We start from the raw sequence: 24231 nt of genomic DNA on the forward strand, positions 1-24231 counted from the left end.
AGTCCATAAACATTCACTGAGAAGGCTGGTCAGTCATCGGTGGCTGTGTTTTGGCCACAACGCTTGAGTCAAACAATATAGAGAGAGTTCGACAGCTGACGGCTCTGAACTGTGTGTGAACATCTTGGGATCTTGCATCTTGTAGAATTTTCAGAACCACTTGTATCCCTTGCTAGTCTATTTTCATCCCGTTAAGCAGAAGGCAATGTGCCATCACTGTTTATTGATATTCTTTTTTATGTTCTAGGCTCAGGTTAGAATCTCTATTTATTTTACCGCAGTTTGGGTTTTTATGTCCTCCATAAGTGTGACAAATCCATTCCGCAAAGCCTACTTTTCCAGTTTTTTGTTGACAAGAAAGTGTCTTTAGCTTTTAAAAAAAAAGCAGGTTGATGGTAAATTCGAGGCAGAAGATTAAATATAATTCCCAGTTTTTAATGCCGGCTGCTTTTTAACACCCTTTTGCACATTTTTATTGCATTAGAGAACAGCAATGTTTTGCCAGATGCAACTAATCTTTTGTTCAGCGATAAACTCTGCGGGTTTATCCCTGAATTAAGAACACATTTGTATGATGGGTAAAATGTGTTTTTAATAAATCATTCATCCAGAGAGCATTTGTGGGGGTAAAAAGAGAAACAGATAACAACAGCTATGAGGAATTAAAAATTTAAAGGATTACACAGAAAAGCAGAGGGTGTGCAGATAAAAGTAGGGATTACAATGACTTAGAGGAGAAAAGTGGTTCAATGCAGCTTTCGAGTAATGCACTCCGTCAGCGGTTAAGAACAGCATGCCGTGTGTGTGTGTGTGCGTGTGTGTGTGTGTGCGTGTGTGTGTGTGCGCATGGTTATGAAGTGTCAGTGTTTAGCAGGTGTGATATGTAGTGCGCTGGCTTCTTCAGTGTGATGAGTATGTTTAGTACCAGCGTCCGAGTGTGTCTGTGTACATGAGCGTCCATCTCTTCAGTCCTGATGCTGACTGTAGCTGCAGCTCTGTAAGTCTCAGTTTTTAAACATTTTCACATGATTCAGTCCAGAAGAGAAACAGTGTTTACCAAATTATTCAGAGGGTAGAAGTGGCATTAAATACTTTACGACTGGTTAACTCACTGATGTTTTGGCAGCTTGACCAAACATTTGCTTGTTACTGTCATTAGCAATAATTTAGCAAATTGTAAAAGCAACAGCAGCTGATTTAAACATTAATGGGCTTTAAAAAAGTTGGCAACTCTTAATTCAAACTTTGGTTAATAGCAGCTGAGAGTCACATTTTTGGTTAATGTTTAATTTACTAGAGGGGTTTAGAAACAGGGTAAAGACAGGAAGATTATGACCCATATTTGTAAGTTTGCACGGCAGGTTATCTGAAGTCAGGACATTAACAGTCATTTGAATTTGCCTGGAGTTGTGCATGTGCGCTGTCAAATCGTAAAGCTTTTTATTACATTTTAATGTGACTTCTGAGTTTTTGAATAAGATGTGAGATTTTTATTTTAATAGTGTATTTTATCTGTTCTTTTTCTTCTTCTTATTATCATTATTGTTATTAATAATAATATAATAATAATAATATAAAATGATTCAATTTATTAAATATTTTAATAAATAAATAATTAATAATTAAATAAATAATTACTATTGTTTATTGCTCAAACTGGTAAACAAACATTTTGGTTGTTATTAAATAATATTATTTAAAATAATGGCAATACAATATTGTGATGTATTATTTCAAGTGTTATTACTATTATTATAATTCTTAATAATTTACTAATCACTTATGTTATTTACTGCTTGATTCATTGTAGATTTATTACTTGACTAAGAAATTAAATCATTAAGTAAATAAAAAGTAAATGATAAAATAGTTTATTTGTTTTTGTTATTATTTACAATAATTCTATTATCATTAGTTAAATAACAGTTTATTATTCTACTAACAATTATCATTATAATTATTATTATTGTTGTTGTTATTCCTATGTTTATGCAGTTATAATTTTATTATATTTTCTATTGATTTATTCACTCATTCATTTATGAATGTTATTATTTCAAAAAATGCTGCTAGAGAAGCAGGCTGGAGATTCTGTGACCAAACTGTCACATTCCACAGAGACAGAGCGACTTTAACACCGCTCCATTTGTCTCTTTTACTGGAGTTTTGTCACCTCTTTGTCACTCTTTTTCACTCTCATTATTTACTTTCTCTTTTATCCACTTTTTTACTACCTGTGGATCAGACTTATTTTTCATTTAGCAGATAAGACTGAATCAGTTAAAGGACCTAATGCACTAATATTACAGAGATATGCATAACTTTATACATAATGATATGTGCAGTGTCAGGCTTGTGTGTGTGTGTGTGTGTGTGTGTGTGTGGTGCACACTCAGTGTCTGATGGACTCTCTCGCTCTCGTTTCTTGTCTCTCTTATTCACTGTGAGCTATTAAGTGCAGACTGGCTTCTTTGTCTGGCCCATATTGTGCTTTCTCACACAGCCTTGATAACCATGTCTCCATGCTGGGGTGAAGGGAGTGGGGGGCTAAAAGAGGGGCTGAAGAATACCAGAGGAGAATGTTAAAAGCTTCCCTCGCCTCCTCCTTCTCCGTTCCCTCCTCCCCAAAAGCTGCCCTACACTTCCCCCTGCCAGTCAGCTGACCCCGGAGTCCATGGACAGGGTGGAGGGGAACTTTGCTTTAGGATGTGATCAGAAGGTTAAAACGCCAGAGTTTGGCTTCCACTCCCTCTTTCTGGAAGAGGAGGGTGGTGGTGGTGGATGGAAGGGTAATAAGACAGAAATCATATGACAGCAGGTCAGGGGTCATGGGTCAGCTGTCCGAGCCAACTATTGCATCATGGACAGCGCAATAAAAATCAATAGCGGTTCGACTAAATGGTTTCTGTCGTTTTGAAGGAGGAGAGAGGAGAGAATGAGACTGGAAAGTGGAAGAAAAACTGGTGGAGAAACTGTGTGTGTAGGTGTGTGTGTGTGTGTGTGGTATCTGGTCCTGTGGTCATGGCTGCACAATAGCCTCTCTGTACACTCAGGTACTTCAGGAAAGGGAGTAGTTTGCCTGGATGGGGAGATTTAAAGCGTCGTGTGTGTGTGTTTAACAGTTTAACAGTACATGGCCTGTTCCACCGAGGCATGTTGTAAATTATAAGACAGCTTTCTATTAATCAATTAATCAATTATTCATAATGTTACTAATCATTCAGGTTAATAAAGTCACAGAGCGCTCATTTTCACTCAGCGTGAGCTCTTGAACGTCATAATAATTTGTCACGTACTGTATGTGCTGTTGATGTGCTTATAGGTCCTGAACGAGTGTGTCAGAATGGAAAAACGGCGTTCGTCTGTCAGTAAACAGTAATGAAAGCCGCCTAGTGACTCACTCAAATTTAACTGCTTTAAAACGAATACACCAGTGCACTTTAATCCCAGCAGCTCTGTTCAATATTGTTTCATTGTACTGAGAAAAAAGTGAAAGACGTTAAAAGTTTCTATAAAAAACATTTAAACACTAGTGGTAAAGATATTAGGATTGGGAGGTGCCTTTAAAATACAATTTTGGTGATATGCTGTATTCTATAATAATTAAATCACAGAGGCAGTGGTAGCTCAGCGGTTAAGCTTCTGGACTAGTAACCAGAAGCTGCATGTTTTGCCAGGTCGCCTGAGTGAAGTTTTTACCCCTCAGTTGCTTGAATTGTATTCAGACACAATTGTAAGTCACTTTGGATAAAAGCGTCTCCTAAATGGCATTATTGTAAATGTATTTTGGTAGTGTGAAAGTTGAACGCAACTCAGTGGAACATGTGAATTCTCAAATTTGCTAAAAAGATGTTGATTAATTTTCTATAAGAACCCAGGTCAGGCACATACTTACTTGTCTGTAGAGGCTCCCACACTAGAAAATAGCGGCCGCTCCAAAACCAACACCGCTCCAAAATCAGCACTTTCAGCTCAACTAAAGTCTGTCACTAAAAACACGGATCGTGAAAATGCAGGAGCTGGCACTTCTTTGTGGTGCTGCAGTCTTTTACCTTATGGTATTCTGAAGCTTGCTTGACTGTGAACCTGTGTTTAAGCAGTTTTATTTTATTGGTGTTTCCTGGATCACATCTAACCATCCAAATAGTTTCCCCTTAGCATGAGGGGACTGATTTTTTCCCAGATACCCTGGCAAAGAGATCACTGTTCCATGAGTTCTTTGTTCATATGATCTTTAAGTAACGTTCTTGACGTCTATGATCTGTACAGGACTGCTTAGAACTTTCCATTGGAATGCATGTTGCTCTGATTTTCACTGTATTCCTAAATTTGTTTTAATGCTATTAAAAATTCTCAAATAGTTGCCGTCACACCACGCCATCTAGTTATTTTTTATTTATTTTTTAAAAGCACATCCAGTCATGCTTTATTTCAGGCTATTCAGTTAGAGATTATTAAGCCTGATTTGGCTCTTGAGCATAATTAAACTGGACATTTATTTGGTTCATAATGGCATTAAATGAAAAAATGTTATTTGTTTAATTATGAATTAATTATTTACTTACGTGGCAACAATGAGGTTAAATTACTGGACTATTGATGGATAGTTTAAGCTTGAAGGTTTGCCACCACCAAGCTGTCCCAGTGTGTTCACTGTGCAATTAGAGCGTACCAGTGCCAACTCGGCCAACGATTCTCAAAGTCAGAAATACAGAGGGTACCGTAACCTGGTACCATTTTTGTAATTTGGTTCTTTAAATAAAACAATAAAGTAAGATTTTGCCCTTGAAACTTGCGACTTTCTCCTTCCAACAAATATTTTTTGAGAGAAAAGAAATACGGTTTAAACATACGACTCAAAAAAATGCGAAAATTCTCTCACCACAACTCTTGTCACATTTGGATCAATCTTCACAAATTTTGGATTTACTATTTATTCACATGAATTTAGCGATGAGAGTGAGAATTTTTTTCTTTAGACCAGAAATCCCGTCTACTGCTTTTAGGGTGGAAGGTTCATGGCAATCCTGTCTGCTCCGTCAGTCAGGTTGCACCAGCCAATCCAAAGCAACTAACTGTAAGACTGTTCGATCAAAGGTGGACGTACTGACCTAGTAAATGAGATCGCATGGGTCAGTGGACTGACCGCATGTGTCTTGGATAGCGAAGAATAATTACATATCAAAGCAGAAAATCAGGGGTTCAGGACCAGTAAATGTTGGTTCTGGGAACGAGCACTTGAAAGCAAAGTCTTGTGGTGGAACATTATTGCTGCATCTTTTTTTTCTTTAATGTGCATACGCATGTGTGGAAACTCTGAGGTAAAATGTCAGTGAAAGTCATGCCCCTCTGAGTCAGCGTAGGAGAAATAAATAATCTGAATAAAAAATGACAGGAAACCTTGTAGACGGCTGATGCGATGACTAAAAGCACTGGCAAATATATGAATGTGTCTAACTGGAGGAGTTGCTGTAGGCTCTGTATGCTGGCCGGTGCTTTCCTTGCTGGACGGCGACAAACACGTAAACATAGACACTCCGCATTAACTGTACGTGTGACTTCACCTTTATGTCTAAATTCTACTAAATGACAGTGACATTAGACTCTGTGTTCTTGGCTTTTGTGGAAAGGCTGGCCAGGAAACCGTGGTGGCCCCACAGCCCCCGATCCAGAGGCAAAACACAGAGGCGGCTTTGTGTTTCTGTGGCCGCTTGTCTGGGTGCAAGCACATGTGTGTGTGTGAGTGCGCGCATTTGTGTGAGCGCTCATGCTCCTGTGTATACGTTGCGCTGGGAAAAGTCATGAATTTTCATTCTTGCTCCACATGCTAGAAGTCTACATTGTTTATCCAGACTACATGAGATCAGCACAGACATCACCTGGGACACTTAACTTTGAGTGTGAAGTGGGACTGACTCAGAGCTTAATACTTCTTTGTGCTGGTATTAATGAGCTCTAGCACTGGTTTGCATTGAAGTATTTACCTGAAAAAAAGGGATTGATTTTTTAAGCTACAGTCGCTTTTGTGTTTGAGCCACGGCTCTTTAACCTGCAGATAGAAAAAGAGCAGACACTCAAAAAAGGATTCTCTGGAATGAACCGAGTTCCCTAATTACACAAACAACTGATTGCCCAAATGGAATGGTATTTCGTAGCGATCTGAGCGAGCAGGAGTTTAAGAGGAAAAGAGAATGAGAGAACGAGAGGAACTGGTCCTTAAGGTCTAATGTGTAGGTAAAAGCTGAGGTATTGTCCCTGCTGCCAGAGCTCTTGTTATCAGTGAGAAAAAAGCCCTCAGTGTTTGATACTTTAAACACGTCCTTTTGTTCCCACACACTGATACACAAGGGAACTGACACATCCGGCTGACATCACCAAGCCTTGGACAAATCAAACCATCACTCTGAAGCGATTCACCTTTTACCGTGCACTGGCACCCTGGAGTTTAAAACTGTTAAACATGTTTTTAAAAATTGTTTAAATTGGTCACCTAATCAGTTAAGGAGGTCCCATTTATTTTAAGGCAGTTGTTTTTGTTTGTCTGCTTTTTTGGGAGGTGGTGTGCTCTCTAGTGAGGTCATAATTCAGGTCCTTATGGGAGGAACAGTGATTTGAGTTCTCCTCTCTCTCTTACAGAATGCTGCTTTTGTTTAAAAAAAAAAAAAAAGATAGGACATTATGGACATAAGCTTGACCATTGAGGCTAACCCAAACATGGGCTCGCTTTAGATCATTTCATTCGTACTGCTTAGGTAACCTCTACTATTGTAGAGCTTCACACACTTTATACATAAAAGTAAAAACAGTCAAAAATCATGCTATCACACTTTTTTGGTTATTGTATAAGCTACACCTGTCATACAAAAACATTGTGGGTATACAATTACTGACTGTCGCACATCTGTTCAGATGATGTTTGGGAGAGGGACCATTCTCAGCACTGCAGTGAGTAATGTGGCATGGCAGTGTGTGATGTTCTGGTATGAATGTATCAGGTGCAGCAGTGTTTTTTAAATGTGATTTTTCAATACTAATCTTACGTTTAATCTTCCTGGCCTCCTGTCAGCACTCATTGTTGGTGTGCAGTTAAAGACTAGAGCTATTTTCTTTTTCCACAATATGTGTTTATCTTCCTGTAGTCTTTCATCAGGCACACTTCTGATCACATAATGCTGTTGGCTTTGTATTGTTGGTTGGAACTGTTCACCTCCCAGCATTGACAATGAGTTGTTTAAAATAATCCCAACATCACCGTTGCACCTGATACACTCATACCAGTACAGCACACATTACCACACTGAGAATGGTTTGCTATCCAAATAACATCTCGTTAGTGGGAGTCCTTTGGGGGTCCCTTTTCATGGATAAATGGGGTACACTCCCTGTACCCCATTTATCCAAAGTGTGCAATAGATGGTCTACAGTCAGTATGTGTATACCTGTATGGTAGGTTTAGCTACTAAAATATTCAGTAAATGTACATACTCTGTGCTCAGTGAGTGTACTTTGTCCACATGGTGTGATATTTAGATTCCTTCTTTAATTTGAAATGTCAGACACCCAGACATTAACAAAAGCCAGATGCAGTTGTGATAAACAGCATTAATAATCCAGAATCAAAACAATATCAATAAAAGTAGATCAAGGACCTAACATGGGGTCCTTGGACCTGACATTTAGCCATTGCCAAACTATGACCTGCCATACAAGTAGAGAAATGACTCTCACCAAAGTTCAGCCACTTTAAATACCCCCTGTATCCCCATTACACTGTCTGTTATGCAATATAATGCTGCTGTTTGCTATTTAGTATTTAGTGGTATAAACCACTCAGCTTATACATGCTTACACATGCCTATACCTTCTATTTAGTGTTAACAGTGTGTACAATATATGTGCTATACATTAGAAAAAACACTTGAACATGCACATGGACGTGTACATACAATGAAGGTATTATAATTAGCCTCTTCATTAGGGCTCTGCTTCCTGGGAAAAAATGAATGAATGCAAGTCTATGCAAAAACGTGCCTGTTGGACATGTCTATTTATATCATTCGACAGCTAGGTCTAGTCAAAAACACTTAAACAACCAAATTAGGGATGCAAATTTTGCCAGTTACTTCAACCGAAAATCAAAGATCTGGTAGCGTCTTATCAAAATATAAAACATGTCACAAAGTTTCATATCAACAAGTCAGATGTGGTTTATTCATTACAAAAACAACGGCGTTAAACATAGTGAACGTTGCATTAATGTACAACAGCAGCAAACAGACCCTAAGTCATTGTTGTATCTACGTGTAAAATAAACACTTCCTTTTTTTTATCATCGAAATAAAATAGATCATGAGACGCACTAAATCAGGTGTGGTAAACTTTAGATTGGCACTGTATCTGTGTTCCACATCTTGTGAGTATGTTCTATTCTTAGGACTACTTTTTTGATGTGTACGCCACCAGGCGATGGTGATTAGATAAGGTGCATAGCTTTGCTGGTTGGTATTTAAAGCAGGCCCTTCTGAGGAAGGTAATGGCAGCAACATTTGTACGATTAGCGGAATATTTGTAAGTGACACGAGAGGGTCTTTAACAGCTCTCTCAATCAGCATCAGTACAGAGAGGTTTGGCTTTAATGCCAGCTTAGCACGCACAGCCAGGGGGACAGAAGGGGGAGAGGGCCACACCGGTGGGGTGGCCATTAGTGACTAGCGATTAGCCCAGCGAGTTAGCGGCTTAGCCTGGCATGCTAGCCCTCTGACCTGCCATTCATTGGCAAGGCCATACTGCGATCAACTTAATGCGGCTGCAATTACTCCCCTCGTTTATGCTCCATTAATGCCTAATGCAGAGCAGAATGTGTAACAAACACAGATTTTATTTTTTTTTAACATTTTGTTTTTTATTTTGATTCGTTCACACTTTTTTGTGTTTGCTTTGAGCACGTCAGATTTTTGAAAGGCACATAGTTTCAGTCTTTGCTGAAGATGCATTTGCTGGATGTGAGCAGAAAAGCTTTGATTGTAGTAACAGGGTTGGAAATGAGCTTTAATTGTGCAAATGTGTTGCTTTTGCCTGTTAGGTGAAGATAACAATAAATTATAGGTGAAGATAATGACTAATGACTAATGCTGAAACCTTACAATACAATTTGACAGGTCTGACCATTTTTGACACATACAAGGCCATTCACAGGAAGCATGAAGTGTGAGGTGTGTTTTGTGTTTCTAAGGATGTGTGTAAGCATACGCGTTTGTATGGAGGACATGGGAATATGTGTGTGTGTGTGTGTGTGTGTGTGTGCTGCTACGCTTGTGTCTGTTTGGCAGGGCAGGCTTTATGACAGCCACAGAAGGATGGAGTAAAATTATGCTAATGGAAGCTAATTATGACCTCGGAGACCAGCTTCGCTGCCAATTTATCTACTTAATAAAGCCCCTTCTTTTTAATCCCAGCATCGCTGGATGCTCTAAATGCTCGGTGTCGGCTCTCCACGAACGCAGGTCTGCCAACTTTAAATGAAAGAGCTGCAATAACCTGCTCGCCCAGTGAGCCGAATTGTATAGTAATCATACTTCAAAGGCTTGTAGCAAAACAGACATTTTATTGCTTAAGAGGAACCGTGAAAGGCTCGTGTCAGTGAGAGGAAGTGGAGTGTGTGGATGTGCGAGTGAGCCTGTGAGTATATTGAAAAAGGGCAACGGGACTGCTGGTGGAGAAAAATCCAGCCCTATCATTACACACTAATCCCTTATTCACCTGAATGAGGAGGATTTATAAATAGCGCTTTGTGGTTTTGGGCTAAGTCTAGGCTGGTGTTGGGGGGTGGGGTATAAAGGAACAGTTACATTTGGCTGCGTTTAATAGAAGGAAAGTCTGTGCCCATGTCTGTGGATATTATGAGCCCCACGTGCCCCCTGCCCAAGTTTTCCATGTCCAGGATTAATACACTGCCTTGCATTAATCTATATAATAGGAGAGGTGTGGTACGAGCTGTTACAAAATCTTCTTCTTTAAATTGTGTGTGTGTGTGTGTTAGGGCAGAACAAAAGGGCTCAGTGTGTAAGAATGAAAGGAGGCAGAGTAAACAGAACTTGGTGGTGTTGCAGACAGGCCGTGTGCCACCGCCGAGTTTATACAGCTGCAGCCACTGCTTTTACTGCCCCAGTGTGAACCAGCAGCCACGGGACAACCCAACCCCCACCCCACCCCAGCACACACACATACACACACTCAGGCAAGAGGGACGTGGGCACTGAAATACACACCTACATATTTGCTCAGTCACTCATGTATACCTGAACATTTAGGCATACGTTTTTCAATAGGGATGTTTCTACCTGAAAGAGTTGGTCCAGTATGGGTATTAGGGCACATGATAGACTAAACATCTGGATCAGCTGGTTAAATCATGGTCAGATTTTGGGATCTGATTTACAGACATACTTTATGGGATCAACGTGAGCTGGATCAATAATATCAATTGAAAATGAAAACTGGGTTAGAACACACCACCATCACACCTTTGATATTTCACTTGCTTACAGAAGGAGCTCAAACACTGTATAAAAATACATATGTACATTCATGTACTGCATATCATTGACTCTGTATTCGTAATCTGCACAATAAGTTGAATCTAATCTACATAAGTGTGTATATAAATACACAAATACGGGCTTGTGTGTATATATATATATATATACTGTGTGTGTGTGTATATATATATATATATATATATATATATATATATATATATATATATATATATATATAGTGTGTATATATTTATTTATACATATATACGTGTGTATATATAAATAAGCACAACTGACTGCGTTAAAACATTACATTGCTTTTATAAGACTTAAATGTTATCTACAATGCTTCTACTGTTGCTATGGTTCAGTTTTCATCCATTTATCAACAGAATGACTAATGCAATTTCCTCTTTTAGCATTTTTTGCAGCTCTGCTAGCGAGTCAGAAACCCGATATGATCGCTCTCTTATTGTGGCTGATGGGGAGCAAATAAACTTCTCTTACGCAAACAAAACTCTAGGAGTGCGTTCACCATAGCCAGATGTGCAGCTAGTGTTAATATGGCTAGAGAAGACAATCAGCTGCTTTGCATTCTACTTTGCCACTGCACACATTGCCGATTCTTTTCTGTTTTAGATCTGAGCTCATTTGATCTAATCCAACAGTATTGTTCTGCCCTGTCTTTACATTATTCGCTGAGTAAAAACAGGCTGACCTGCAGCAGCTCTGCAGAAAATAGACAGTTGTGCAAGCAGCATGCCTGAGGACTTAAGGTGGATTTGTGTGCCTGTTTTTGTAGATGTGAAGATGTAGATTTCCAGGATCGTAGTAGCAGTGGCCAATGCATCGCAAACCCCCCTACCCAGGCAAAGCCAGTCATGTCTGTATGTGGACACTGGTCAGTAACACAGCTGGGGATTCCAACCCTGGATCCCAGCGTAATGGGCTGGTGTAATTTACTGTCCCACCCAAGTGCTATCCATGACATAATGAAAGTCTTGTGCAGATAAAAGAAAGGTATTTATTTGTGTTCTGTTGTGCATTATTAAAAATCTGTATTAACAAATGAATAATTAATAAAAATTGTTGGCATAAAATACTATAATGAATAATGTAATTTAGTAATTCATGAATTAGCGTTGGAAGTTTTACGATGCTGTTTTGTAGATGTGTATAGATCACTAAGAGCGAGCAAGCATGAGTCATACTGTTATTAACTTACTATTATAACGCCTGAATTTAGAGAAATGGCAGTGAGCTCAATCATTGTGACTCACTATAAAAAGTCCAAATGCTTATCACAGTTCATGATCTTGTTTTTAGAATGTTGCATTATTTTATTTTTAGTTTAATTTATGCCCAAGTACATACAGCAACTGAAATCTGACAAATAGCTTCCATTTATTCTAAAACATATTGTGGCTGTTTGGGACTGCGTATTACTGCGTTTTATTCAGTGAAATGTTTTGTAACTGTTTTTATTTTTGTGGTCATCCTCATTAAAGAGATGTAGCCATGAAACAACTTCTATACAGTTGTGTGTGTCAGGGCAGTGATAGCTCAGTGGTTAAGGTTCAAGCCCACTGCCAGGTTGCCACTGGTGGGACATTGAGCAAGTTCCTTAAACCTCACTTGCTCAAATTATTTTCAGTCATAATTGTAAGTCGCTTTGGATAAATGTGTCTGCTAAATGCTGCAGATGTGTTTGTGTGTGTGTGGCCAGATGTGTGCTACCAACTTCATTAAACAAGAGTTACATCTCTGTCTTTCCCACACCAGCTTACCCTCATATTCTCTCTGTCCATCTCTTTTTTTTATTTTCTCCAGGATGTCTTCCAAGCGACCAGCCTCTCCATATGGGGGAACAGATGGAGAGGTAGTCATGGCGACGAGCAGACAGCGATTGGACGATGACGAGGTTGACAGACATGCTGTCATTCACCTGCCCCTGAGTTCCTATTGCAGCTCACCGCGTGCCCCAGACAGCCCTCCCACACTACACAGCGGCATGGTAAGCCACGCCTTAATTCTTCTAAAACCACACCTATATTAATGCTCTGGCACCTGTCAATCATCTCTCCACGATAGCACCACACGCTCGCCCAGGTACACAGTGTACCCGCTGTGTACTGAGTTTATCTAGCACGACTCAGATCCGTTCGTTCATCAACCTTTTTATCCTAATAGGAATCAAGCCCAAAGCACTGGACTCAAAGCTGTGCAGAGCTATTAATCCACTTACAGGCATGTATTAAGTGTTTTTAACCAGGAAAAAACAGAAACATTTGGTTTTGTCTGTAAGTGGTTTTGGGAAATAATGGTGTATGTAATTTAATATATCAGTAACAGTATACACATCACAGCCTGAATGTTTATATAAAAAAGTGGAAGAATTTCGGCTGGTGTTATATTATTTCCTCTTGATTTAAAAACTAAACTAAACCATATTTACATGACGGGTTGTGGAGCACCTCTTAATCCAAACTATTCATGTTCATTAGGAGTTCTTTAGAAACAGTCACATTTTCCTTTGCCATGTTTTTAATCCTCATGTAATAGTGTCTGTGTAATAATGCGAGTCTTGATCTAATGATGGCATGTTCTGCGTGTATATTATATGTTTAAGTCACTTTTATGTATTTTGTCATTCGTGTGCTTTTTTTGGAGCATGGGTTTATGAGCTCACACAAGCACTGATGGTGGTTAGAGCTGTTGCGCAGCATGTACTGTGCTGGCAATGTTTTTTCAAAAGTGGCTGTGCTTTGTGTTACAAACAGGTTAATACTGCTCGTAAAAAGACAAGAGAGAAAGGTGTTGTTCAATAAATTGCATAAGACTGTTTTGTTCTGTGCGTGTGGCTGTGCACGACCTCTCATTGCCCTGCGTTGTTGATTTCTTGAACTTTTCCCCTCTGTGCTATCACAATGATGAGTGTGCGTGTATAAAGACTGTAGAGTTGGAGAATCTGCACAGCTGTAAAACAATGAATCAGTGCTTCAGGATCATTATGGTAAACTAATTCAGTAATTAGCCCAGCCATTACAGCGCGTGCTGGACTCTGCTAGAGTGGAACAATTTCCCACAATAAATCAAAGTCCTTGCTGGGTCACTCTTGCGGATCTTTTTTTCTTGCTCTGTAATAAAAATGAAGTACTGTTTGTAAGTGGATGCTCACTATTTTATAGCACAGTTCATTTACAGCTCTCTGTCAGGGATGTGTGGACGTGCTTCAGTTTTGTATTGTTCTCTAATTTAATATAATGTTCGTTTTTTTATTACAAATCATATAATAAGCAAAGCATTTTTTTTGTATTTGACACTGCTTAAAAGAAAGCAAGCACATTTGTGAAATTGACTTAGTTTAATTTTTAAAAAAGGTCAGACTTGCTTGAGTCTTATTCGTTTTAATGAAGCACATGCTATCAATAATACTAATACTAACGATTTTTAGGCCTCCACTGTATATTTTTGACCCATCAGATTGCAATTTTGCATCAAGCTTATGAGGGGTTGTTTTTTAATGTTTTAATAATTTAGTCACAAAACAGAAAATAAAAATGTGCAAAAATTGGCTTAAACGGCAAGCTTTTCATTATGCTTATTGTTTCTTACAAGTGAATGTTAACCTTTGTTTACAGCTAAATGTTATAAAATATTGTGGGCCTAAATGACATTTACTGTCTAATTTATATATAAACAAACTTTATAAGATTAATTAAACATTTTAAACTGTTTTTAGCATGTGACACGCCTGTGTATTATCCCCCCAAAAAAGAAAAAAAGAAAATACGGGCGGCATCGAAAACCACAATACTTCTTAGTATGTTAGAATAGTACGTCAGCTGTATTAACTGCATGGTACTTGCGTACTGTTTAGTAGGAGAGTATGCGATCTGGTCCGTAGCCTTTATCTTTATTTCTCGCTCACACTGACTGGCGTGGTAGCGGAGAGAGAGAGAGAGAGCCAGTGAGAGAGAGAGACAGTGAGAGAGAGAGACAGTGAGAGGTAAAAAGCAGAGAAAAGAAGAGACTCTCTGTCTGATCTGGATTAATGAAGTGTGTTGAGGATTTTGTGTCGGAGAGCCGGTAAATTTCTTTGAGCTGCGGCGCCAATCCGATCTGCGCTCACTTGCGCGCACACACACGCGCAAGCATGCGCGCGCCCGTGCAGGAGAGAGGGAGCGGGATTTAGCGGAGAAGAGCTCAGTCACGCTGGATTAGAGACGAGTCGGGCTAGAGGAAGTCCCCTCACACTCGCACAACATTACCCAATTTATTGTACCTCGCCTGCGCGCTCCCACATCGCTGACCTCTTCATTTCAGGCCAGTGAACACCCCCCTTACTAATAATCACCTCAGAATAGAGTGCGCGCACCCGGCCGGTCGCGCGGCTCTCACTCCAAACTAGCTGCTGACACATCTCACCAAAAGTTATGACTTATCAAATATTCATTCAGTACTATTAATTAATGTTTACTCATTTTACAAAGTGATGTAGATACAAACACAAGAATAGTTTGTTTAGACTCGGTGGCGGCTCCTGCAATTGTTGCGATGATGGCCAAGGTGACCCGTTCAATGGGTAAATTAAAGCTTAAATAATGAACATCTTAAGTCATCTGTCAGTTTGTGCTCACAAATAACTTTGGACATGGAGAGAGACCAGCTTTACCATTAATCATAAAATTAAGTAAAGCCTTCACACTAACAATTTAATTCAGTCTTCATCATATAGCATTTTATTTTAGGTGCAGCAGATCCAGAATATAGATTGGCATCGGGGGTTATTGTACAATGAATAAAGAAGTACAATTAAACAATTGGGGAGATACAATAAGTGCAATCACAACTCACAATTTAAAAATTATATTACTTACTTGTAATTTACTTGTAACTTATATGATTTCCCCCCCTTTGTAGATACTTGATGTTTAAATTTGGTCTGGGTGGCCCTAATTCTTTAGTTGCTAATTTATCCTGATTACACGATGGAGTTGCTCCGAACTGAGGTAATGGTAGTCATGGTGACGAGATCACGACACCAGGTTACGTGTGACGCACGTAAGTGAGAGCCCTCCCGGAACCCATTCAGATTGTATTGCAGCGTCTGCAGTTTGAAAAAAGTGCCTTAATATGAGAGTCTATGAGAGCAATCAGGGTGATTTTCAGTCAGACTGAAATCGCCCCAAAAGGGGCGGTACTGTATGGAACACAACTCGACACTGATTGGACTACGATATTCCGAGGCAAGACAAACTGTCCAGAACAGTCACAGCTGTGATAGAAAAAATTCTTCCCTTTCGTCCTTAGGTGGTGCGCCGCCCGATCGCCCTAAGGAACGAGCCACCCCTGATTTTTTTCCCCCCTTTTTTCCACATGGTCCTGGGACTTGGATTCTGCCCTTGCATTTAGTCTGTGAGGAGTTGGCTTATTCTACTCATGTCTTTATGACTTTTCTCTGGGTACCCTGATCCCTCTACATTCCTAAACATCCAGGAAGTTTATTTAAAATGTAAAAAAAAATCAATTCATTTTTTAAATTCATAATGCAACAACCTTAGTCTTAGCAACAACTCTTTACCTGCTAGGGTTACCTAAATGAGCAGTCTCATATGAAAATGACACACTACTACCTTTTACTGTAAATATGAAAAGGTGGGAAGCACTGTGGACAGTGAGGTGTTAATTAGCTTTCTCCTTCAGTCCAATTAATGAGAGGAAGCAAAATCTGTTCAGTTTGGTCAGATTTATAGTCATCTTCTGTCTCTCCAGATGTGCAAGGAACTCACAAGCAGTGTGATTGCTTTAAATGCTTCAAAAAAAGCTTTAAATAGCTGACAACCATACATCTTGACATTATTCTGTATATAACATACACTTTATACACTATATTACTTTCTAATTAAAATTTGTATGCTATTTATGGTAATACCGTCTCGAGCTTTTTGGTGAACAAAAGAAAGACGTGGTCTGCAGTGCTATTTACTGACCATATAATTAATATAAACTTTAATGTAAAAAAATAAATAACATACTTTACAGGGAACAGCGAGAAAAAACATGTCAGACCAGATAATTAAATTAGACTAAGAATTTAACTTTTTGTAAGAGTCAGTGTTGAATTGGCTGAGAAATTGCTCATTAATTAAGCCTGTATGCCAACATGTACACAACGTTCCTATATCAGATATAGACACATCCCTTTGAGACTATGCTAAGTTAAGCCTTTACACTGAGGAATTAGTAGTTTAGCTAGGCGATGCATTGAGTCGGGGCTGCACAGCAGCATAAATTCTGGGGAGATGGAATTGTGCATAGGTGTGAGTAAGTGACTTAAGTAAAAGTGTGGGTCTGTTGCCACACGTTAAATTATCACCTTGTCTAGAGTGTGTTTCTGACATGCACCTTGTGTTTCATAATGGCGCCTAACCCACCTTGACCTTGACGAGGAGGAAGTGGTTAGTACAAATGAATAAGTAAGTTGAAATAAACATTTAAACAAATGTAATTGTATAAATAGAGTGACGCATTTCCCTCGATATAGTCCAATTTGATGTTTCTTGGTTGTCTAAAAATAATAATGAGTGGCACCGGTCCATACCTCTGGTCATTATGGTGAGCATGTTCTTAACATGTGCATATGCATTTTGATGGGGTAATCCGATTTACAATCACCTCCCAAAACAGTAGGTAGTAAGTAGTTTGATTACTCCACATTGCCCTTATGAGTGAGTGAGTTAGGGAATGTGTAATTGTGTTTTCTGTATAGTGGTGGATTGGCATCCAGGTTAGGATGTATTTCACCCTTGCTACCTGCTAGGAACATAATCATAATAAAGTGGTTGGTTACAATGAGGGAATAAGTAAGATGACGAATATCATAAGGTATATTGGTTGTGTGCGTGTGTTTGTGTGGATCAGAGCTGACAATGGCCGTGTTGAGCCAGGCAGAGCCGTGAGAGGATTGGGAGCACACAGCCGTGATCAACAACAGCAGGCTTAAGACAACATACGATAATGAGAGGCTCAGTGGACGAATGTGTGTGTGCAGTGTGTGCAGCGTGTGGATCTGTGTGTGGTTCCGTCCATGTGTGTGTGCAGTGTGTGGATCTGTCTACTGGTGTGTGTGTGTGAAGTGTTTGGGTGCTCTGTATGTATGGGTGTGCACAGTGTGCTGAAGCAGGACTGAGTTCACGCATTTCATTTATAATAAAACTTTACTTACTGAACCCAGCGTGTTCAGTTTTAGTAACAGGAAAGTTTTATTGTTATGTGTGTGATTAATAACATTTGTATTTCCACCACAATCATCAATCAGCACCTGTTATATAACTAGATATTACATTTTAACAGCTGTTAGATATTACACTGTATTACATTGTTTTTTTCCTTTTGGCTGTTCCTTTATTTAGGGAGATTATTCTGGTTCACATACCTGATTGGGCACAGTTTTTACACCGGATGCCTTTCCTGATGCAGCCCTCATTTTTTATTGGGGCTTGGGACCGGCACTGAGAGCAATGGCTAGGCAGTTCGGTCATCTGCCCTTCAGACATAGTCGATCATGTCTGTGTAGGCACTCGACTAGCCAGTAGCACAGCTGAGATTTGAACCCTGGATCTCAGTGGTAGTAGGCTAGTGTATTTTAGTACTGTTACACTCGAGCACCCATTGACTACAAAAAATATAAAGCAAAAATATGATCCTGACTAATTCCTATCACGTATCGCTGCTTTAAGTATCGTAATTTGATGCACTGTTTTTGCTATATCTGCGCGCCCCCCCCCCCCCCCAACTCCATTTAAATATGCACGTCTTGTACCTGAAGTTTTTCCTTTCAGTAGCAAGCAAGACACTTGGAAGGTAAACAGGCTTCTTGGCTTCTTAGAGAGCAAGCAAAGGAAAGAAATAGAATGAAGAAGCAGTTGGAGAAATGGTGGCATCTGTGCTGTGTTTTGCTTTCTTGGCAGGAGTTGAAGTGTGTTTAAATGTGCTCCTGTCACAGATGAGCTTAAGAAGACAAAAGTTAGTTTAATTCTGTCACCGTGCAGCAGCAGTAAGGGGATCAGGAGGCAGACTGCAAGGAAAAACACACTTGCACTTTGTTTCAGGCATTCCACGCAAGAATTGACATCTGCACAACTAAAACCAGAACCGCCCACATTGCACTGGCACATGGCACATCATAAATACATACATACAACAACCCCCCCACTCCCCACTCGCACACATTTGGTGAATAATTTGTTGCGTTCTCACACAGCCGCACATTTATATGCATAGACATACAAAACACAGCAACCATTGATTAATTCACTCTCGGAAATAAATGAAGCCAGAGATGTAAATTAGAAAATGTGATTTATTGGGGGGAAAATGTCTTGTCTTGTGTTTTTTTGGGTCAGACTTGCTACCCCCAGTTGAGGTACTTAACCTGAATCTGAGCGGTGTGTTTGAGTGTGCAGTGTGGATTATACAGAAATGGAAAGAAGCACACATAAGCCATTAAAGTCACAAACTGATTGTCAGCTTTGAACAGTCAGAGCGGGATTAAATGCTCGAGTTGACCCTTCATCTGTCCGAGTCTTAGTGTCACTCTGGATGACTTAAGAGTATGGGATAGGTCCCTTCGTTTTTATTTGTTTTGCTTTCATGACGTGTAGAGACGCTGCAGGTTTTAAGCAGGCAGTGGATTAGACAGATTGAATGTGACAGGTGTGACCGGATGTGTAAGATGTGTGACACTAAATGTAGGCAGAGTCTCGGCATCGGTCTCAACTCCCTCCTCCTCCTCCCCAACTCACAAGACACCCCCTCCTCCCTAAACTCTAAGATCCGTCTCTCTTTATGGTCATCAGACTCGATGTCAAGAATTCTCTTAATCCCTGTTTAAACAGCCTAACTGAAGTATCCGGGATGGAGGGATCAGATGCGAGTGTGTGCGAATCGAGCTGCCACCCTCTGTCTGAGCCATGTTGGGAGGGTAGAGGAGATGTGTGAGCTTTTGACAGGCACGTCCGAAGATGATGAGGTTAAAGATCGGAAATGTAAGCTCTCATATTTGACAACCATTACAACAGAGGCTCGTGGGGAATAGCTTTTGCACTGCAGATCGCGGCATTAATCGCTTCCTGAATTACAACCATTTTTGATATAGTTCACAAGCTCATATAACACTCAGTTAAGCGTCTGGTGGAATTGATTTATGGCTGGGGTTCAAACACGTGAATCTGACCTCCCTTTACCACAGAGGCTCTAATTTATTCCCACTACTGAGAATCCAGTGGAATGAATTATTGACTTTGCTGATACCCAAATATACAGTGGGAATAAGCTGTATGTGTTATTTAAAAAGATATCAGAATTAAATTATACAAAAGAAGCCTAAAAATATAATCAGATCTTTGAATATCCAGGGATTCAGGGTTCGAATCCAGACATGATTACACTTCCACATACAGACCCACCCAATGTGATGGATTGGCCTCCTTTCCGGGTGTGTTGCTATATTTGCCCAGTGATTCCAGGGAAACAGGACCAACCGTAACCCTGACCAGGATAAAAACTTGACAATAAAATGAAATGAACATAGAGCCCTGTAAAAGCTGTGAGTTTGTGTACAGATGAGTACTGTTCTGGAATAACCCAAATAAGATAATCACATTAACGTGTAAAATAATTCTGTTTTCTCATGGTTGTCATTGAAGGTATGTCATTCTTAGCTTTTTAATTAGCTTAATTACAGCATAAGTCATTAATTATTTTAATGCAAAGCATTATTGTGGATATTATGTACTGATAATTTAAAGTGCAGCAGGAATCTTTTAGGTCGAAGTTGTGCAACCAAACTGCACCACTGGCTCCAGTTCACGGCCTTTAGTTAATCATTATAGACCATGCACACTATATTAATAAAAGACTGGGTCGTACAAACCAGCTTACATAACAGCCAAATACCCTCTACTGTTGTTTTTCTCGATTATCAATTTATTTGAAATAACTGCTGCATTCTGATCAGGGTCACAGTGGGACCAGGAATACTAAAATACCTGTCAGAAACCTGTCATAACACTCACCTACACCTAGGGGCAATTTTAAATAGCCAGTCCCACTTCTGCGTGTTTTGAGAAGTTGAGAGAAGGCTGAGGTACCCAGACGATCCTCAGATAGATATGGTGAGAACAAAAAAAGTTTCCAGAGACAGTGACTTGAGCAGAGACGCTAACTTTTACCCACTCACACCTAGGAGGATTTTTGTCAGTTTATCTATGGGTATGTTTCTGGGAGAAAGTAGGAAGCCATGTATGCAGTTAAAACTTCAAAACTTACATATTATTAATAGTAGTAGTAGTGGTTTAGTCGTAGTTTGTCATCTGTTATTTACTCCTAACAAGGAGGTTTAAGTTCAGCTGGGATTAATCTATTGTCTACTTTGCTAAAGCCACTGTCCATCATCATGTGCAAGATAATAGAAGCTGATTAGCCAAAGATTAACTCTGCTTATTGGATATGGACTATTGACCCTACACGCAAATACCTGAGTCCTTCTGTTATTAAACCTCACAACAGATTTCCGGTAAGCTGGGTCAAAGCCAGGTACCAACTGTGTGTGTGTGTGTGTGTGCTCATGCAGACCTCTTGATGCATCTGTTTGATCTTTTAGCCTACATTGTTCTTGTTGTTTTAATATAACATCATGTACTTTAAACTCTAAATTCCCATAGTCACACTCCAAACCTTTTCGATGTCAGGGATGCCAACTTCATGTTACTGCCCTTGGTTATGCAATGGGATATACAACAGGTCAGCTGTCCACATACTTTTAGCTAGATTCAGACAGAACTGAAACCTCCCATCCAGGAAGCGTGCAATGGTATTTCTGTATTAAGAGCATGACTACTGCTATACAGAAGCATAATAAGCATCCCAAAGCAAGTTCTTTATCCATTTCATCAAAATCTAAATAATCAACCCCAGGTCTATACGTTATCTAACAGAACATGACATTTTTATGAGATCCCTTTACCTGTAATTATAAAAGGTTGTGAATAATGAAATGGTGAAAGGTTGTGTGTAATTTTTTGGTACCTGTGTGTCTCACTCAGGATCATGAAAGCAGTAAAGGTCTGGCCCTGAGTCCTTACACCCAGCACAACTCTTCTACCTCACCCAGTAAACAGCTGCAGCAGGACGAGGGTTTGGGCTTGGCCATGGCTTTGGGCACGCCGGAGAGGCGCAAAGGCAGCCTGGCAGACGTGGTGGACACACTGAAACAGCGTAAGATGGAGGAGCTGATTAAGAGTGAACCTGAGGGTGAGTGCAGTTCCTCTCACAAACACATGTACTTAATGTCACCAAGACAAAGGCCATCTGACAACTGTCATGTCTGACTGGCTGTTAGCTTGAGGTCAGCATCAAGGCTGCAGAACTCTCTCTCTCTCTCTCTCTCTCTGTATTGTGTGTGTGTTTAATTAGTCAAATACACTGTAACAAGGAGGCTGACCGAAAGGGCATGGGCAGCTCTCCCTCTCCTCCTTTTCTTTCTTTCTCTTTTCTTTACGTGAAACTTCCTCATCCCTGACTACCAAATGTCAGTAATAATCTGTGTTGCTAACAGTGCCAGGTTTTTGTTTGAGTAATAATAGTATCAGGTGTTTAGAGCTATTGTTTAACACACTTTGCATGTTTATCATGCATCGATTGCTCTGGGTTCAGAGCCGCTGTACTGTATAACACTGACGGGTGTGTGTGCTATAATAATTAGGCACTGGTGTAGTGCAGGACAGTGCAGTGGCAGTGCAGGTACAGAGACATGTGAGTTCACTGAATATATTTCTCTCATTTACATATAACACTGATCCTGTGGAAGTAATCTTATATGTGTGCACATGTAAACCTTTGTGGTTTGCATTTTCCCACCTATTGCTTTTCATATTGGCCTGTTTCTCTATTGTTAACCTATCAAAGCAGCCCTTCATCTAGCTTCTGACATCAACTTCATTTGTATATTTTTGCCTGGCTTCATTGGTCTCCCTAAAAATCGTATAAATGTCAAATAAAGGACAAGCTTATAAGCTTATAAAAAAAAGCTGAAAGTAGCGCAACTACAATAAAACCGTTCTATTATTGATACAGTACTGATTAAAAGAAGCAGATCTTCTAGTCCTCACCTTATTATTTTTTTCCTATTTCCCTCTTTTTTCTGAATTTCTTCCTTAAGTCAATTTAGTTATTTTTAATTCCTTGTTGTGAATTTGCTGCTGTTGCACACCCCCAGTCTGATCAAGGGAGCCGGATCACCTCATGCCTTTTTTGACACGTGTTCAATCTGTAGACACTTTCTATCACTCTCCAGTGTTGGGTTCCCACACAGCTCCATATTACATACGTAAAGCCATGCTAAGCTCCATACGGCCACACACACACTCACACACACACACACACTTGTAGCGGCAGCAGGAAGATACCACCATCCAACCTTTGTTGACTGCATCAGACTGCTGCGCCACCCGAGCACCTTTTTTCCTGTTCTTATCATTGAAACAAACAAACTTATTTACTTACCTAATATCCCCTCCTTCCTCCACCCATCGTGCCCTGTCCTGAACATCCTCCTCAGTCACCCTAACCACCTGCATGTCCTCTCTTTCTCTGCATCAGAACATTACTTCCCGTCTTCTCCTCCTTTCTTGGCCCAACAGTAGCATTACTGCATTAGTGGCAGCTGTTGTTACCTGGGGCCTTGACCAATCCACTATGTAACTCTTACTTCTGATCTGCAAATTTGTTTTGGTACAGTTTTTATGCTGGATGCCCTTCCTGACAAAACCCTCCCTATTTATCCGGAATCGGACCGGCACTGATACATGCACTCTTAAAGGCTAGGTTAGCTGCTATTCCATTACCTGACAGCCACAAATCAGAAGGGCTCTGGGCTAGCACATGCTTCCTCTGCCTCTTTACAAGCTGTGGTACATGGAACAGTATTTGGCCCAGCAACACACTTAAATGAGAAAGCTAACTGCCCTCATTCATACACATGAGCACACAGACACCTGAGCTTGATTAGCATCACATGGTTGTGATAGTGGAGACAGACATCCCATCCCTTTATACCAGAAAGCATGGCCAATCAGCTCCTGGCTTACAGCCAAGCATGGCTTGTGGCCTCGCCTGGGCTTGAGCCCTTAATTTCCAAAAGATTTAGCACTTTAACACTTTTTTCGGGTTCCACCATTCTGAAGGCTATGAAACCCCTCAATTCAGACACCAGGTTTTTTTTTTTGCTGTGGCAGTCTGCTCTTGATAAAACTTTACAAGTGTGGTTACAGAGGTAGGTCTTTTTAGCTCACTCTTACAGAATAGAAGGAGTAAACTGGACCAGCTTCTAACCAATCTACGAGGAATCTATAACTAGATAGATTTAAAAAATATATATTGAGCGTGCTAACAAACTTTTAGGTGATTATTAACACAACTTACTTAATCTGGTTAATCAGTCAGCGCATCACTTTTAGAGCAGACGCTGTAACTTTATGTCGTTAACATGGCTGTAGGAAGTGTGAAAAGTGTCTACAAGTGGAGGACAGGGATGAGAGCTAACTAGAGAGAGTCCATTAGCAAGCGCTACAGTAGCACATTATCCCTATGCTCTGTACAAACAAAGACCTTCAGAGCAGCGGACAGAAAG

The 24231-nt window shown here is 40.0% G+C and overlaps 1 protein-coding gene across 4 annotated transcripts in view; it reads left to right on the forward strand.

The window, feature by feature from the left end:
* Positions 1 to 24231, forward strand: part of sox5 (SRY-box transcription factor 5) — a 92589-nt gene that overhangs the window by 1023 nt on the left and 67335 nt on the right. For all 4 annotated transcript variants that reach the window (XM_062995614.1, XM_062995641.1, XM_062995623.1 and 1 more), the window contains exons 2-3: positions 12369 to 12552; positions 21647 to 21854. In XM_062995614.1, the coding sequence (XP_062851684.1) occupies positions 12369 to 12552; positions 21647 to 21854 (392 nt within the window). The remainder of the gene's footprint in view (positions 1 to 12368; positions 12553 to 21646; positions 21855 to 24231) is intronic.

Source organism: Trichomycterus rosablanca, chromosome 1, assembly GCF_030014385.1.
Source record: "Trichomycterus rosablanca isolate fTriRos1 chromosome 1, fTriRos1.hap1, whole genome shotgun sequence".
NCBI classification, from domain to species: Eukaryota; Metazoa; Chordata; class Actinopteri; order Siluriformes; family Trichomycteridae; genus Trichomycterus; species Trichomycterus rosablanca.